This window comes from Polyodon spathula, chromosome 2 (assembly GCF_017654505.1).
Source record: "Polyodon spathula isolate WHYD16114869_AA chromosome 2, ASM1765450v1, whole genome shotgun sequence".
Classification (NCBI taxonomy): Eukaryota; Metazoa; Chordata; class Actinopteri; order Acipenseriformes; family Polyodontidae; genus Polyodon; species Polyodon spathula.
This window is the reverse complement of record NC_054535.1, coordinates 53,004,402-53,022,779: the sequence shown is the minus strand read 5'-3', so window position 1 is coordinate 53,022,779 and position 18,378 is coordinate 53,004,402. Positions and strand designations below refer to the sequence as shown.

Sequence of the window (18,378 nt, the reverse complement as noted above, 5' to 3'; positions counted from 1 at the left end):
ACCAGGTGTTGGGCATAGCTGGAAATTGGACTCATCAGAGAAAATGACCTTACTCCAGTCCTCTACGTTCCAATCCTTATGGTCTTTTGCAAACCTCAGCCTGGCTCTTCTTTGCTTCTCATTGATGAAGGGCTTTTTTCTAGCTCTGCACGACTTCAGCCCTGCCCCTAGGAGCCTGTTTCGAACTGTCCTCGCCGTGCACTTCACCCCAGCTGCCGTTTGCCATTCTTTTTGTAGATCACTTGATGTCATCCTACGGTTGCTGACTGACATTCGAATGAGTTGGCGGTCATCACGGTCAGTGGAGAGTCGTTCTCGCCCTCTGCCGGTCTGTAGCTTTGTTGTCTCCAATGTGTGCTGCTTGACCTTGTTCTTACGAACCGCCGTCTTTGAAATTTTAAGGATGGAAGCAACCCGACGCTCACTGTATCCCTCTGCTAGCAAAGCCAGAATTGAACCCTTCTTTTCCTCACTCAAAACTTTCCTTTTCAACTCTTTGGGCATGGTCAGTAGCTATTTTTTGATTCCAATTACTTTTGAGATACTACTAGCACTGTTTTGCCATCCAGCTGGTCCTATTGCAAGAGGATAGTGATGACCACAGGAGTGGTTTTTATACTTTTCCTCGTTAAATAAGATTTGGTTCAGGTGATCCCCTAATCAGTACCTCACTCAGTAGAACGAGGTGTGCCTGTGTTGGAATTCAACAGACACTGGAATGCAATGGCTACCATACATGTAGAGATGCTGATTTAAGAAAAATTTGCAGTGGTCTCAATTTTTTCCAGAGCTGTATATATATATATATACTGTATGTGTGTGTGTGTGTGTGTATATATATATATATATATATATATATATATATATATATATATATATATATATATATAATATATACATACACACACACATATACACACACACACACACACACACACACACACACAGTGCCTTGCAAAAGTATTCAGACCCCTGACCAATTCTCTCATATTACTGAATTACAAATGGTACACTGAAATTTTGTTCTGTTTGATATTTTATTTTTAAACACTGAAACTCAGAATCAATTATTGTAAGGTGACATTGGTTTTATGTTGGGAAATATTTTTAAGAAAAATAAAAAACTGAAATATCTTGCTTGCATAAGTATTCAACCCCTGTGCTGTGGAAGCTCCCAGTTTGCACCGATGAAAGAAATTGCCCTGACGAGGACACAATTACCTTACCATTGGCCTCCATCTGTGAACCACTAAAGTTGCTGTCACATTTTCTGGATAAAAAACCCACTGTTGAAAGATCATTGGTAAGGCTGTGAATCTGAAGGGAAATGAAGACCAAACAGCATTCTACAGAAGTTAGAGATAAAGTAATACAAATGCATAGATTAGGGAAAGGGTACAAAATAACATCCAAGTGTTTGGATATCCCAATGAGCACTGCTGGATCAATAATCCGGAAGTGGAAGCTGCATCACACCACCCAGGCACTGCCAAGAAAAGGCCATCCCTCAAAACTCAGCGTTCAAACAAGAAGGAGACTTGTGAGAGAAGCCACAGAGAGGTCAACAATTATTTTGAAGGAGCTACAGAGTTCAGTGGCTGGGAGTGGAGTAATGGTGCACCAGTCAACCATATCAAGAGCTCTGTATAACACTGGCCTGTATGGGAGGGTGGCAAGAAAAAAGCCGTTACTCAAAAAGTACCATCTGAAAGCACGTCTGGAGTTTGCCAGAAAGCATGAGTGTGACCCAGCTGCGATGTGGGAAAAGGTTTTGTGGTCAGATGAGACCAAGATAGAGCTTTTTGGCCAAAACTCAAAGCGCTATGGGTGTGGCGCAAACCTAACACTGCTCATGCCTCAAGACACACCATCCCTACATTGAAGTATGGTGGTGGCAGCTTCATGCTGTGGGGATGCTTCTCATCAGCAGGGACTGGGCATCTTGTTACAATTGAAGGAAGAATGGATGGAGCAAAATACAGGAAAATACTGCAAGAGAATCTGCTTCAGTCCACTAAAAAACTGAAGCTTGGGAGGAAATTCACCTTTCAGCAGGACAATGATCCCAAGCACAAGGCCAAAGCAACATTGGAATGGCTCAAGAACAAAAAGGTGAATATCCTACAGTGGCCCAGTCAAATTCATGATCTCAATCCCATTGAAAATCTGAGCCACTATTTGAAAATTGCGGTCCACAAGCGTCGTCCAACCAACCTGAACAACCTGGAGCAAATCTGCAGAGAATGGACCAAAATCATTCTGACACTGTGTGCAAAGCTAGTACATACTTACCCCAAAAGACTTAAAGCTGTTATTGCAGCGAAAGGTTGCTCTACCAAATATTGTGTGTGGGGGCTGAATACTTACGCAAGCAAGATATTTCAGTTTTTTATTTTTCTTAAAAATATTTCCCAACATAAAACCAATGTCACCTTACAATAATTGATTCTGAGTTTACGTGTTTTAAAATAAAATATCAAACAGAACGAAATTTCAATGTACCATTTGTAATTCAGTAATATGAGAGAATTGGTCAGGAGTCTGAATACTTTTGCAAGGCACAGTATATATAATTTTAATTTTTCACTCTATTGCTTGACTTCCAGAAGCTCTTTTTTTCTGGACCTTTCACACTGTCTTCTAGTATAAATGAACACCCAACCACAGATAGTTTTCAAAAACAGGGCGGTGCCTGTATATTTATTAGTTTACAAAACAAAACCTTGTTCCGCTTTGGAAGTTCTAGCTAAATATCAGACTGCTAAGCCATTTACTGACAACACACCTACAAATATTACACACAGCACCTTTTTCTTTTATGTCTGTACCCCCCCACAGGTCTCTCTAAAGGCCTTAGCCTTCACAGTGACACTTACCTACTTTTATACACCTTAATTACAGGCAGATAGATTAGTGCCAGGTGATTCCCATCCTGGCTCAATAAAACAATTTACCTCTGCCCTGTCACAATACAAATTTTAAAAAAATATAATCATTCACACTATATTTATTTAAAAAAAAAAAAAAAAAAAAACCCACAACAAGGTAAACACAGATATGTCTTTATAATGCCACCCTTGCATACCGCCAACTATTCTCGCCAATATAAAAACAGGGCTATTTGTACCCATTACATCGCCACCCAGCTTCCCGACACCCACCAACTTTCAAAGCCAAGCAAACGTAAATATAAGAATTGTAGTTTCCCTCATTGTAGTGCCAGCGAAATAATCATGGCCAATTAAAAAAGCAAGGTTATGCAGTTAAACTTTGACTCACTTTCCTAATTCTTTGTTAAATGAACGATCATACCAATGCCATCAACACTCCTGCTCCCAAAGCAAAACACAAAAGTACAAGATGGCGAGTCGACCCTACTTTTAACACCAGAGCAAAAGAAAAACAAATTTGCATGCATGCATCTGAAAACAAGAAAGCAAGTCAGCAAGACATCGCAAATGTTTACCTTGATGGAACAGGCTGACAAACTAAAGCATCAGTTTTGTAACAGCAGAATCATTTTTATTTTTTTTTACTGTTTAAAAAAAAAAAAGTAGCGTTTACCTGTACATATTCAATGGTTTTATTTTTTTAAATGCTTAAAAAAGAATGCTGTTGAGCTTAAACTGCTTTGTGAAATAAATAGATGGCATCGTTCAACAGGGGGTAGTGTGTGTGTGTGTGTGTATATATATAATGGCCGTTAATGAAATCACAGTTAACCTCTGTGATTAACACGTTAGTTTCTTTGGTTAATTTTTTTTTTTTTTTTTTTTTTTTTAAACACATTTACACAGAATTTTTTTTTTCTAGCATACTGTAATCGTAACCATAGCATCACCACTTTAATATACTCAAGCGCATGCAACACAAGGAGTGCAGTAGCTGTTTGCACAGATCATTAGTCATATAACTGCATTATGGAGAAAAGTACTAGAAGTGAAGCATTTGTGAATGGGAAGTTTATTTTAAAAATAAAACTTACATATCTACTGTCAAATTGAAACTTTTAGTATCACAAACGTAATCTGATGTACCACCTGCATGCTAAACACACTTTCACTTCTTAAAATACACTTTCTATCAACAACACAACAACAAATGAAACCCATCAGTTTCGACAGAGTAGTTTTAGATATCCAGGATCACTGCAAGCTCATCAAGCTTGTCAAGCTATGTATGTATGTATGGAGGTATGCACATACATACGGTACATACACACTATATTATATCTATCTATATATAAAATCAGCTTTGTAGTCTAGTCCTCAAGCCTCAAGTACGAGTCCTTGAAAACAAATTCAAATTAATTTTCTTTTAACTAGTGGTAGTGGGGGAACAGTTTACCTAAGGAACTTTGTCTAATCAGGAAAAATGCAAATACCAAATTTTTCTAGCTAGATTAGATTCTATTTGCATGCCTTTTTCAACTTGTCTGTCACTATCTTTTCTTTTAGAATTGGAATATTGTTTGAATTTACCTTAAGTTTACAGATAAGCTTGAAGTTCTAGTTTGTGGACCTTGTTTTTCACTTTGCTAGAAGCCGTGATCTAGACTATAGAGCCAGCGTAGTGTTAGAAAGTGGTATATCGTCAGGTAGTATCCGTACCAAAACTTTACCAGTGCAAAGTTAGAAAGTGGTACGCTGTCAATCAATTTCTCTAAAAAGAAAAAACTATTCACGAGAAGTCCACCGCAAAGTTGCACAAGTACATTAAAGTAAATTACATAAAAATTTAAATAAAAAAAAAAGAGGTAAAATATCAAAAATTGCATAACGTACCAGATTTGAATGGGTGCGTCCCTGCTTTCTTAGCAGAAGTTGTTTAGGTATGCGTGAGCAAGCGCAGTGTGCCAAGTACCACTTAACACTTTCCGGAAAACAACACTACACCGGCAAGAAATTAAAAAATTAAGAAATTAAAAATCTACTTTGAATTCAATTTGGGAACAACCTGCTAATATGATTTAGAATTTGCCGGAACTGTGTCTGTGTATATGTGTAAAAAAAATAATTATATATTATACACACACACACACACACAGTTCTTAAATAGTAAATTTAGTATTATTTTTATTATTTGTTTTGCAGAACAGAAACGTTATGTTTCACTTTCATTGAATTTGCACTTTTATTAAGTCTCTAATACACCGATACATGAGATTGTGCTTCAGTTCATTTGATTTCAGATAAAGTATTTTATCTTTTCTCTTTTACAGAGAAACATATTATATTTACATATATCCCCATAGTGGAATAAAAAAAAATGAAGTACCAAGACAGGTTTCTAGGTTGACGCTGCACAGCGTATTGTTAATGTGTTTTTCCCACATTTGTAATCGGTTGACAGTCCTGTATTTATAGATAGTTAGATAGATAGATAGAGATAGATATGCAAATTGCGCAGACATTACTAATGAAAACAAAAATACATCACATTTACTGTACATCTGCAGCAGCGGGATAAAATGCATTTCATTTTAGGTGTGTGCAAATTGCGTTTGTTCATTTTTAACAAACATATTTAATGCAATTTCAATTAATATGAAGTTATCCACCATATTCCCTGAATCAATTTATTTATCTCCATTTACTGTGTCTTTCTCATGTTTCTTTATACTTGACCAACGTTAAACTAACTAAGATACAATCAATGGCAACCATACAGGATGAAAATGTGTTTTTAATCAGCTCATAAGGTACAGCGGTGCAAGTGTTAACATTGTTCAAGGTCCGTACTGGGAATGATTAACCAGTTCTTCATTCAGTCAATAATTGCTCTGAAGATTACATACATCAACCTCTTAAGAGTCACACGTCACTGTACGGGAGTTTTCAAGTAACAAGAGCAGCATAACCAAGACTTTACTCCAGATCAACAACTTCCAAACTTCCATAAAGGGAACAACGTTCCAGGCACTTCTGCTGCCTTTCAAAATTAGATTTTTCAAACTCCTCAACGAAGATGATCTGGCTGTTATGATGTCTTAAAGATAAGCATTCTTCCTTCTGTTGCAACAAAGGTTCATTTTTTGAAATTGCTGTTTGTGACGACTCCTCACTCAGTACAGATTTGTTCCAAAAAACAGAGTCATATAGGCTTATTTCTGACTCTGTATTCAAGTCGTTGCTGCTTGATACTGCAGATGATTTTGTAGTTGATCTCCCAAAACATAAGCCCATTTTTCTGATGTAAAAACCTTAACAGAAATATCCAAAATAGTTAGGACACAGCCACAAGTGAGAATACAGTGACTCCCAAATTAAAAAAAAAATCTTTACCACTGAGCTACTGCTAAAGCGAACTGCATTTTTGTCCTGACATTTGGTAATGACAGGTGAACACTGAAGGGAAACCAACAGACGTCCAAGACATACGTTGGGTTTAAAAAGAAAAAAAAAAAAAAAAAAATGCTGTCAAGTGATTGCTCATCTTCAAGCAGTTTTCATTTATACCTCAAGATTTTTCATATACAACATAAATTACAAAATTCTTTCAATTTAAAAGCTGGAGCAAGATATAGCCCCACATTAGTTATATCTGAGTGAGTAACAAAAGCGAAAAATTAAGTGACTGCGTTTGGATTCATGCACAGAAGTCAGTGACAATGGTTGTAGTGGTTAGCAAAGCAGATTCATATTCTTGAAGAACAGAAGTTAGTTTGTTAGTTAGTAACTGCTCAGATAACCATACATAAATACCTGCAATATGAAATGTGTATAAAAGTACATGTGCACAACAGTAACGTGTAGATGGAATAGACAATGATTAAATAAAAGCATATTAAAAAAAACAACCTTGCCCATTAGTGACTACTGTATAAACACTAAAGCAAAGGGGACACTAGTCTACATGTTGCTAGAAAATGTTGAATTAAGTCTATTGCTTCTACACTGTTGCTTCAGATTTCAAAAGGACACTATTCTACAGTATATAGACATTGTACCTAGAATGTTGACGGACACAGAGAAGACAATACATAGATGATATATCCTATCAAAGTTTATTGGTGTTTTTTTCCTTAACGTCCACGTAAATTATCAGCATTTTTTTTTCAACATAATAAAATGAACTTTATTATTAAATATGTATATATAGGATTGTATTTGTAATATTTACCATAACCCTCCTAATCTTTGTTCTGACTTATTTTTGGCTTAAATGTTTTCTGTTTCACTTGTGTGTAAATAAACATGTAAATAAAACTAAATTGTATATAGAGAAGCTGAAATGTGATTGTTAGTTTTTATATTATTTTGAATAGAATTCCCAATTGTCAGGTGAATCATATATCGGTAGCTTTGTGACAATATTTACAAGTTGCGTCTGCTGAACTGCAATGTTTAAATGTCTTTATACAAAAACTAGGACTCACTTTATCAATTACTATTAAGTTGTATCAAATGAGCCTTTATCGGAGACAAAATGACCACTGAAAACACAACTTGGGAACTTAAATGCAGCACACTGCCGCAGTTTAACATGAATGCTCTAATGTTTTTTTTTTTGGTTTGCTTTTTCCCCCCTAATATTACACAACACAACATTATGTTTAAAACAGTTCATAATAGTAAATTGTTTTTTTCAAGGAATATAATATAAAAAAACTGGTGACTTTATATATCTAGTGTGTGACTGTATATATAGTATATATATAGTGACACATATATATATATATATATATATATATATATATATATATATATATATATATATATATATATATATATATATATATATATATATATATATATATATATATATATATATATACACACACACACACACACACAACATAGTGCGTGTGTTACATATATATAAGTGGCTTGCAAAAGTATTCAGACCCCTGACCAATTCTTTCATATTATCGAATTACAAATGGTACTTTGATATTTTATTTTTAAACACTGAAACTCAGAATCAATTATTGTAAGGTAACATTGGTTTTATGTTGGGGAAATATTTTTAAGAAAAATAAAAAACTGAAATATCTTGCTTGCATAAGTATTCAACCCCTGTGTTGTGGAAGCTCCCAGTTTGCACCGATGAAAGAAATTGCCCTAATGAGGGCACAATTACCTTACCATTGGCCTCCACCTGTGAACCATTAAAGTTTCTGTCACATTTTCTGGAAAAAAAACCCACTGTTGAAGGATCATTAGTAAGGCTGTGAATCTGAAGGAAAGTGAAGACCAAACAGCATTCTACAGAGGTTAGAGATAAAGTAATACAAATGCATAGATTAGGGAAAGGGTACAAAATAATATCCAAGTGTTTGGATATCCCAGTGAGCACAGTTGGATCAATAATCAGGAAGTGGAAGCTGCATCACACCACCCAGGCACTGCCAAGAAAAGGCCATCCCTCAAAACTCAGCGCTCAAACAAGACGAAGACTTGTGAGAGAAGCCACAGAGAGGCCAACAATCACTTTGAAGGAGCTACAGAGTTCAGTGGCTGGGAGTGGAGTAATGGTGCACCAGTCAACCATATCAAGAGCTATGCATAACACTGGACTGTATGGGAGAGTGGCAAGAAAGAAGCTGTTACTCAAAAAGTACCATCTGAAAGCACGTCTGGAGTTTGCCAGAAAGCATGAGAGTGACCCAGCTGCGATGTAGGAAAAGGTTTTGTGGTCAGATGAGAGCTTTTTGGCCAAAACTCAAACCTAACACTGTCCCTGCCTCAAGACACACCATCCCTACATTGAAGTATGGTGGTGGCAGCATCATGCTGTGGGGATGCTTCTGATCAGCAGGGACTGGGCATCTTGTTACAATTGAAGGAAGAATGGATGGAGCAAAATACTGCAAGAGAATCTGCTTCAGTTCGCTAAAAAACTGAAGCTTGGGAGGAAATTCACCTTTCAGCAGGACAATGATCCCAAGCACAAGGCCAAAGCAATATTGGAGTGGCTCAAAAACAAAAAGGTCAATGTCCTACAGTGGCCCAGTAAAAGTCCTGATCTCAATCCCATTGAGAATCTGTGGCACTATTTGAAAATTGCGGTCCACAAGCATCGTCCAACCAACCTGAACAACCTGGAGCAATCTGCCAAGAAGAATGGGCCAAAATCACTCCGACACTGTGTGCAAAGCTGGTACATACTTACCCCAAAGGACTTAAAGCTGTTATTGCAGTGAAAGGTGGCTCTACCAAATATTAATGTGTGGGGGTTGAATACTTATGCAAGCAAGATATTTCAGTTTTTTATTTTTCTTAATAATATTTCCCAACATAAAACCAATGTTACCGTACAATAATTGATTCTGAGTTTGTGTATAAAAATAAAATATCAAACAGAATGAAATTTCAATGTACCATTTGTAATTCAGTAATATGAGAGAATTGGTCAGGGGTCTGAATACTTTTGCAAGCCACTGTGTGTGTGTGTGTATATTATATATATATATATATATATATATATATATATATATATATATATATATATATATATATATATATATATATATATATACATACATATATATATACATACATACATACATACATACATACACACACACATACACAAAACTATTTTCAATTTGTTTCTAGCTAGATTATTCTATTGATATGCCTTTTTCAGCTTGTCTGTCACTATCTTCATTTATTTTGGAAAAGTAACTGGAATACTGTTTGATTGTACCTGAAGTTTATAAATAAGTTTTAAGTTTGTGGACGTTGTTTTTCACTTTGATAGAAACCATGATCTGGACTATAGAACCGGTGTAGTGTTAGAAAGTTGTACATCATCAGAATGTGGTATGCATACCAAAACTTGCCCCATGTGATGTCAGAAAGTGATATACTGTCAGGTTGCAAGTGGTACGTTGCCAGATTTTGGTACATGAGCAATCAGTTGTGATCTGATGTACCTCTTTTTGACAATAGGAAAACACACATTTACCATTAATTATACTATTATGCACAAGTAAAAAAAAAATGTACAAGACCCAGTGTTTTGCATATGATACATAATCACATACTATTCTTAATGGTGGAAAAATATGATAAATTAAAAAAAGATATGAGACCAAAAACAGCATAATATACTAGATTTGAACGGGCACTTCCCTGCTTTCTTAAAGGAAGTTGTTTAGGCATGGGCAAACAACAGCAGTGCGCTGAGTATCAGTTTAACGCGTACCTGAAAATAACACTACACCAGTAAAAAATTAAAGTTACTTTCACCTCCTACTATAGCATCTGCTTTGACTTCAATTCAGATAAAATCTGCTATATGTATATGTGAATATATACGTGAACATCAGTATATAAACCTCAGCATGGCAAATCATAGTTTTTATTACCACGTTCAAAATGAAACTATATATTTTTCTTCAATGATAAGAATGAGGCATTTAAATTGTGAATGGTTGTCTCCGAGTAGCCAACAGCAAAAAAAATAAATAAATAAATAAATAAATAAACAAAATTACTAAAAAATAAACATCACAGCACACAGGCAGACCTCTACAGTGTCCAAGAAAACAGGGATCAGAAGAATCGGACCAAAATATTTGGCGATTCACACCCATAAAATCTATTTTGCTCCAGAAATGTTCTTTTTTCCCCTCTATACGTGGTGAAAAAAGCATAATAAAAAGGGCTTGCAAATACTTATGGTTTTACAATATTTGGTGTTTGCCCGACTCGTTTGTTTGACAGGCCCGACAACAACACTTGTAAGTGCTACAGTATTCCAGACACACACACACACAAGGCTGCTACAACACATTGAGGTAACTATTGACTACAGATGGCAGCATAAAAAGGGGGTGGGGCTTTTAGCAGGGAGCTTAGTGAAAACAAATAAAATATAAAATCTTTCATAAACATACATCACCGAGAGCTGAAAGTGTGTTAAAGTGCCTGAGCTAGATAAATAGTACTCATGCTGTCAGTGTCCACCAGGTTGTGCTGTTTCCCTCACCATCTTGCTGTGTGTGTTATTATAATTACATCCTAAATATGGGTACGGTACAAGCCTCACAGTGAAACAGACTGTTGTGGCTCATGTCTTAGTCTGAAATTTAAAAGTGTCTCATGCCCAAGAAAAAGTGGGGCACCCCTGCTTTAGAATACTGTGAATGATGTTTAAAACATTTGTAATATTGCAACAAGGAGCAAGTCATCAAGATACATTATGCCCATAGTGACCTCCTGTTGTGAAAATGGAAGATTACAACATACTGTAATATAACAAAATGACTTTTAATGATCCAGATAGAATAAAACTTGTCTAATCTGATCACTAGAGATCTGAAAATTGTGCTGGACTATACAATTAGCCGGTTTACAAAGGTGGTGTAAAATCTAATAAGGTAACGTAAATAGAAGGTATATAAATGGCAAACTACACTGTTTAAAACTACTACAGCATACAGTAGAAGTACTGTCCAGGTATACCCTGTAATTCAAGGATTGTACACATTTTTATTTTACTTCCTCCATTAAGTAAACAATAATTTTACTGTTCCATACTCACAGAAGACGTGCTTATGTGTGCATTTAAGCAATATATTTGATTATAAACAGTCAGATTTTACAATATTTTTTGGCAGACAAGACTTTTAAATCATGCCAGATTCCATAATAGATTCTAGACTGTAGAGGGTATCACGCCAGTAATTTCATAGGGGATTTGGATGGGACCCAAAAAGAATTATAAAGAATGCCTGTTTGTATACTGACTGGATAGATTTTACTGTAAATGGACAAAACTAGATAACTTGATTATTCTTGCTCACCTGTTTGTTCAAATGTCTTATTCCTCCCTCAGATCTCTCCAATTCATTCTTTAGTCTTGTTACTTCTTGCTGAAGTTCTTGAATTCTGAGAACAGTTGTTGTTACACAATAAGAAAAACAGACCAACACTTATTGTAATCTACAGAAAGACATTCTTCCATTAACTTTTATTAATAGATTTTTACACCAGCATACTGTACATCCCCCTACACATAGTATATTTAAATTACATATCACCATTTTTTATTGTCAATTATCAGTTACACTCTTCGATCTCAAAACCAGCCTTGAGCTTTCTGGGTGTGATATTACTGTGTTTCAATGTTTTAAAGTAAAATAAGAGAAAATTAAATATGCATAGCTTTTGATGGTAATTGCAGACACAATTGTAAACTTTTAACAAAGCAGCCAATGAAGACCAAAACCAACAACATTTCACACATGACTATTTTACCAAAACAGAAAAGTAGTGTTTTAAGGAGAACATGGTGTAGCAATCCCAGTGTGTTTCAGTACCTGTTGTCTGCAACCTGAAGGAGATCTGCCACATATGGATCATCAGGCTGGGGTACTGGCATGGAAGAGACAAATGAGGGAGGAATTGTCTGATCAATCTGCATGCGCTGGCGCCTAAAGGGAATGGTTCTTTTCTTACCACCTACACAGAATCACAAAAAAAAAAAAAAATCAGTTAGATAGGGGGCATGTAATAAAGAAAATTAAAGCTTTATTTTAAAAACTAGAAATTATCTGAACGTCAGACATTTCTTTCTTAGTATATCATTATATATATATATATATATATATATATATATATATATATATATATATATATATATATATATATATATAAAATATACATATAGGGACACACACACAGTGAACAAAAATATAAACGCAACATGTAAAGTTTTGGTCCCATGTTTCATGATCTGAAATAAAAGATCCAGAGTTTTCCCCATACGCACAAAAAGCTTATTTCTCTCAAATTTTGTGCACAAATTTGTTTACATCATTACACAGATGCACCTTGTGCTGGAGCCAATAAAAGGACACTAAAATGTGCAGTTTTGTCACACAACACAATGCCACAGATGTCTCAAGTTTTGAGGGAGCGTGCAATCGGCATGCTGACTGCAGGAATGTCCAGCAGAGCTGTTGCCAGAGAACTGAATGTTCATTTCTCTACCATAGCCGCCTCCAACGTTGTTTGAGAATTTGGCAGTATGTCCAACCGGCCTCACAACCACAGACCACATGTAACCTCGCCAGGCCAGGAGGACATCCACATCCGGCTTCTTTACCTGCAGGATCATCCGAGACCAGCCACTTGGACAGTCGATGAAACTGTGGGTTTGCACAACCGAACTGTCAGAAACCATCTCAGGGAAGCTCATCTGCGTGCTCGTCGTCCTCACCAGGGTCTTGACCTGACTGCAGTTTTGAGTTGTAACCGACTTTAGTGGGCAAATGCTCACTTTCGATGGCCACTGGCATGCTGGAGAAGTGTACTCTTCACGGATGAATCCCAGTTTCAACTGTACCAGGCAGATGGCAGACAGCACGTATGGCGTCGTATGGGCAAGCGGTTTGCTGATGTTAATGTTGTGAACAGAGTGCCCCATGGTGGTGGGGGGATTATGGTATGGGCAGGCATAAGCTACGGACAACGAACACAATTGCATTTTATCGATGGCAATTTGAATGCAAAGAGATACTGTGACGAGATCCTAAGGCCCATTGTGGTGCCATTCATCCGCCGCCATCACCTCATGTTTCAGCATGATAATGCACGGCCCCATGTCGCATCGCAAGGATCTGTACACAATTCCTGGAAGCTGCATGAGGCAAATGGTGGTCACACCAGACACTAACTGGTTTGATCCACGCCCCTACCTTTTCTTTAAGGTATCTTTGACCAACAGATGCATATCTGTATTCCCAGTCATGTGAAATCCATAGATTAGGGCCTAATGAATTTATTTCGATTGACTGATTTCCTTATATGAACTGTAACTCAGTAAAATCTTTGAAATTGTTGCATGTTGCGTTTATATTTTTGTTCAGTGTATATACAGAGAGTATGCCGATTAGATTAATTGACCCCTTCAAGCAACAAGATAAACAAAACAAAAAAATACATGAATTACACTGAAATAAAATGATTAAGCTAAAGTATTAAAATATATAGTAATACAGAGAATTCTGTCATTCAGTGTTGAAGTGTACTGACCAGGGTAATATTGGTAATACACTAACCTTGTGCAAGATACTATTGATAATTGACTAAACACGTTGAGTTGGCATTGATAAAGAGCATAACACATATACAGTAAGCCTACACATAAATTTGAAGTTCAATTTGACATGTTTTTATAATAATTATAATATAATAATTATTATTATTATTCACGTACGCATTTTAGTAGGTGAGGTGTACACAAACTAACATGTTTTAATCCAAAAGAATAATTAAAATCTATTGACTTACATGGTTGACAACACATTACTCATCTCTGAACATCTGACAATTACCAACATGGAAATGAACACACTTAAGGAGAAAATGAATGTCTGAATGCAAGCAAAGTGCCAGGGTATGTCTTCAAATACAGTACTGGTCTAATTCTTATCTGATGTTGGTCATGTTGCTCTTACCTGGCGTCTGCACCACTGCTTGTAGGTTCTTTTCCTGCAGCTGCTGGATTTTATCCGTCTTGGCCTTACTGTCCTTCTCTAGGGATCGGACTTTATGGACGTACTGGTTATTCAAGAATTTCAAATCCGTCGTCTCATGCTCCAGCTTTCTTATGCTGGATTTTAAATCTGAAGAACAGACAAACCAGGTGTTTAGGTTAAAGTAATGCTTAATTTTGAAACTCAACCATAAATGTACTTAAAAACTACAGTGCAATTCACAATCAGTTATGCTTTCAAAGACAGAAAGCTAAAGTTAAACAAAATTCCAATCTGTAGTATGTTCAGTTACATAATTTTCTAGCTACCCAATTACATAACATTTGCAATAAGACATGCAATCACAATTAGTACAAGTATTATTATCATTATTATTATTATTATTATTATTATTATTAACATTTCTGTTTATGTTCTTATTGAAGCCTTTAACCCCAAATCTGACCTTTACTCAGCTTATCCTTCTCTTCCTTCAGTTTCAGTAGCCCCAGGTGGAGTTCATTGTTCTCCCTTACAAGACGAGCATTTTCAGTTCTATAGGGTTCAAGCACGGCATCCAGATTTTTGCTCTCCTTTTCTGTTTTTCCAACTGAAAGTTTGGCATTGCGCAAGCTTTCTGTTGTGTGCACCAAGTCACTGTAACATAAGCAAAGATTTTTTCTCAATATTACTAGAACTACCAAATGTAAAAATACTTTTAAAAAGCCAAAGATAAACAACCCCCCCTCTCTAATGCCATACAAAAAGCAGCAGTGAGAACAGTCCCTGATTCACTTTGTTTCCTCAATCAGTCAATACATTTGCATGACAAAATCTTTCACTGACCAGAGAAGATGTTTCCCAAGCTACAGGATAAACTCAGTATTCCAAGCTGAAGTGGTCATACCAAACTAATATCTAAATCAAAAGTGTGACTCCTAGAAGAAATGGCTAGCATGAATCATTCTTGACAACTAATCTTGTATACCCTACATGTTTAACTTAAAATGTCAAAACCTGCCTGCCAATTATGATTAAATGAGTGATATAATACTTAGGGTGATTAAACTGAGATGTTTGTAAATAAAGAAGTGTTCATTTTCAAAGTGTGAGGTAGCACATCTCCGTTATGTGCATATTATTTGTGTGTGAACAGTAACCCCCCAGCTGTTGTAACATACTGTACCTAAAAAGTTTTTCCACCAGTGGCAAGGACTCAATTCCCAAAGGCTGCCTGTAGCCCAGCTGATCCAGTCGTTTCCTTAAATTTATAAATTTTCTTTCTGCAGCAGAGCTCATTATTGCGTTACTTTCTTGGAAGCAAAAAGACTGCAGAAACAAATGCATCATAAACTTAACTTCTTCCCTTGAATCATTTTAACCTTGTTGCTAACCAAAGAAAATGCCCCGGCTGGCCATTTAAAAAAAAAAAAAAAAGGTTGCAGTAGGGAGACCACTGTAGAGAAATATCAAGGTTTAAAAACTTACATGAATTAAACTGATGACTGATATAACTAACAAGACTCATGACTGAGTTACAGAAAAAATTAAAAATAACAAAAAGAATCTACCGTACTAGTACTGAAAGTGAATATACTAAAATAGCACTGAAATCAAAACATCAACTCACATTTGTAAAACGGGAAACATAATATTGAGTACATCCAAGTATAAATATTGTATACTAATCTAGAAATTAATTACAATAAAATAGAAAGGTTGCATTAATGCTCCCAAGTTATTTCTACTCATATACCTATATAAAAGGTAAAAGCAAAGACAGTATTATCTGTAGAATACTTACAAGGCAAATATACTTTTTGTTTTGCGTGTGTTGTTATAAGCCGCCGTGATTTCCAGCCATGACATTCATTCGTACAGGCCCTCGAATCAACAAATTACAGCCATTTAGTTTACATGTGTTTAAAATCATGAATTTAGTTCAAAGGCTTCTTAATATAGCCTGTCAGTGGTTTCGTGAAGTGTATTTCAGTTTGTAAATGTCAGTTAGCCTCTCCCCTCCTCCCCGGTGTTTCCTTTTCCCTAGGCGGTCCTAAGACACTCTCCCGGCGGTAAAGCAATTTGAAAATGGCGCGTAACAGAAGACGGACTGAAATAAAAGTGACTCCTTTTGTCCTCTTCTCCATGGAAACAACAAGCAGAGCTGTTGCACAGGAAATACTGTGCACGAAATCGTCAAACAAGCGGAAGAACTACCTTCTCAGTGCAGGACAGTATGATACATTGAGAACATGTATTTTTAGTTGTTTGAAGGAAAACAAAATCTGTTTCAGATTTCACAGTGTACTAGAATTACAGATAGTATACCAAGTCTGCTTATTCGCTTGTACTGTATAGCAGTAAACTTAAAAGAATTAAAAAAAAAACGAGGATAGTTTTTGCTGTCAGGTCGGCGGAAATAATACAGTAACCACAACAGCAACAGCGACTATTCCCTGGCTGCAGGCTGATTACCATTTCATTAACTTTGTTTACTCATATATATATTATCAAAAAAAAAAAAAAAAAAAAAAAAAAAAAAAACACCATACCGTGCCACTTGAGTGTTTTTTTTATTTATTTATTTATTTATTTTTATTTATTTATTTTAACAAAGCCAGGTGGCTTTTGTGAACAAGTTACTGAACAAACGGCAAGATGAAAATTAACACATGTACGCTAATCTGCATGTTTTTCAAAACACGTACAATTATGAATTCTATGGAAGGCCATCCGGGTCAAAAATGCATATCTAGTACACATAGTGATTTGGTCCGATCAGAATACATAAATTACAATATACACACTCGTTTTATTTTCTAAATATATTTCAGTGTAACATATTTAGTTTAAAAATGTAGTTACCATAGCAAACATTAATAGCGTGGTATTGTATCAGGACCATTGTGTAATATTTGTGTTATCAAAGTTCACTGTGTGCATTATTGGACATGCTGTGGTCTGCTAGAGTGTAAATACAGGTTCCTTTTACCAAAAGTTTGTACACTTGTTACAGTATTACAAGCTTTTGGTAAAGGAACATGTAGTTCATAATATCACATTTTCATCGACAGTGACAGTTTGCAATCCTCAAAATTAAATGTAATTTTTTTCTGGTTTGGTAACTTTATTGGATGTTTAATAAAAAAACAAGTTGTGCTATTGACTATTTGGAGTAATAAGCTTAGTGAACCTGACCAAAGGTGCTTCTGATAGGTCTATTTCACTTCCTGGATTTACTTTAACCTGTTTTGTCAATATGAGGTAAAGGACCTCAAGGAATCTTATCGTTCAAATCAATCCACCAAAAAATCTGTAAATATAGTATTAATTTATGCCAACGGTGCACAACGGCCGGTGTCCCTCCTGGTTTTTGTTCTAACCATACCATAAATTAGTTAATTGGACCAATTAAGCTTCTAATAAGGTCCAATAAAGTACTTTAGGGTGCAGTTGGAATAAAAACCGGCAGGGACACCGCCCCTCCAGGACCGAGTTGTGCACCTTTTTTCTGCTTGATGAAAGAAAATCTCAGTTCTGGTACACATTTTCAGTGTTGCGTTTCAATGTATCAAGGGATCATGAATTCCAGCCATGCCAGGAATGGATGTGGTAATTGAGGGAAATTAAATCTCTGGATGATGTAAAGCAGGGTCCCCTTAGGGCCACATGGGAAGCCTTGACAATGAAAAGCACATCATGTGGCATCTCTCTGCCTTTCAGTGCTCTTTGACTAATGTATTTTCTCTACCAATGTCCCAGTTAATATATAGATACTGCAACAATAATACAAGAAAATAGGATTATGTATGGATTGCTAAAGCACACTGTAGGGCACCATTACATTTAGTTCAAATGTTTTAATATTAGGCTTCACAATCTTACATTTAAGGAAGTGTTTTGCAGTATTTTATGAAAAACAGAAGTGCTGCCTTTCCTATAGGAAA

The 18,378-nt window shown here is 35.9% G+C and overlaps 1 protein-coding gene across 1 annotated transcript in view; it reads right to left on the bottom strand.

The window, feature by feature from the left end:
• Positions 1-16,618, bottom strand: part of cep135 (centrosomal protein 135) — a 44,362-nt gene extending 27,744 nt beyond the window's left edge. The window contains exons 1-6 of the mRNA XM_041225207.1: positions 16,236-16,618; positions 15,618-15,760; positions 14,898-15,088; positions 14,414-14,581; positions 12,272-12,413; positions 11,756-11,840 (exon numbers count right to left, since the gene is read on the bottom strand). Of these exons, the coding sequence (XP_041081141.1) occupies positions 11,756-11,840; positions 12,272-12,413; positions 14,414-14,581; positions 14,898-15,088; positions 15,618-15,730 (699 nt within the window). The 5' untranslated portion in view covers positions 15,731-15,760; positions 16,236-16,618. The remainder of the gene's footprint in view (positions 1-11,755; positions 11,841-12,271; positions 12,414-14,413; positions 14,582-14,897; positions 15,089-15,617; positions 15,761-16,235) is intronic.
• Between the last annotated feature and the right edge of the window lie 1,760 nt (positions 16,619-18,378).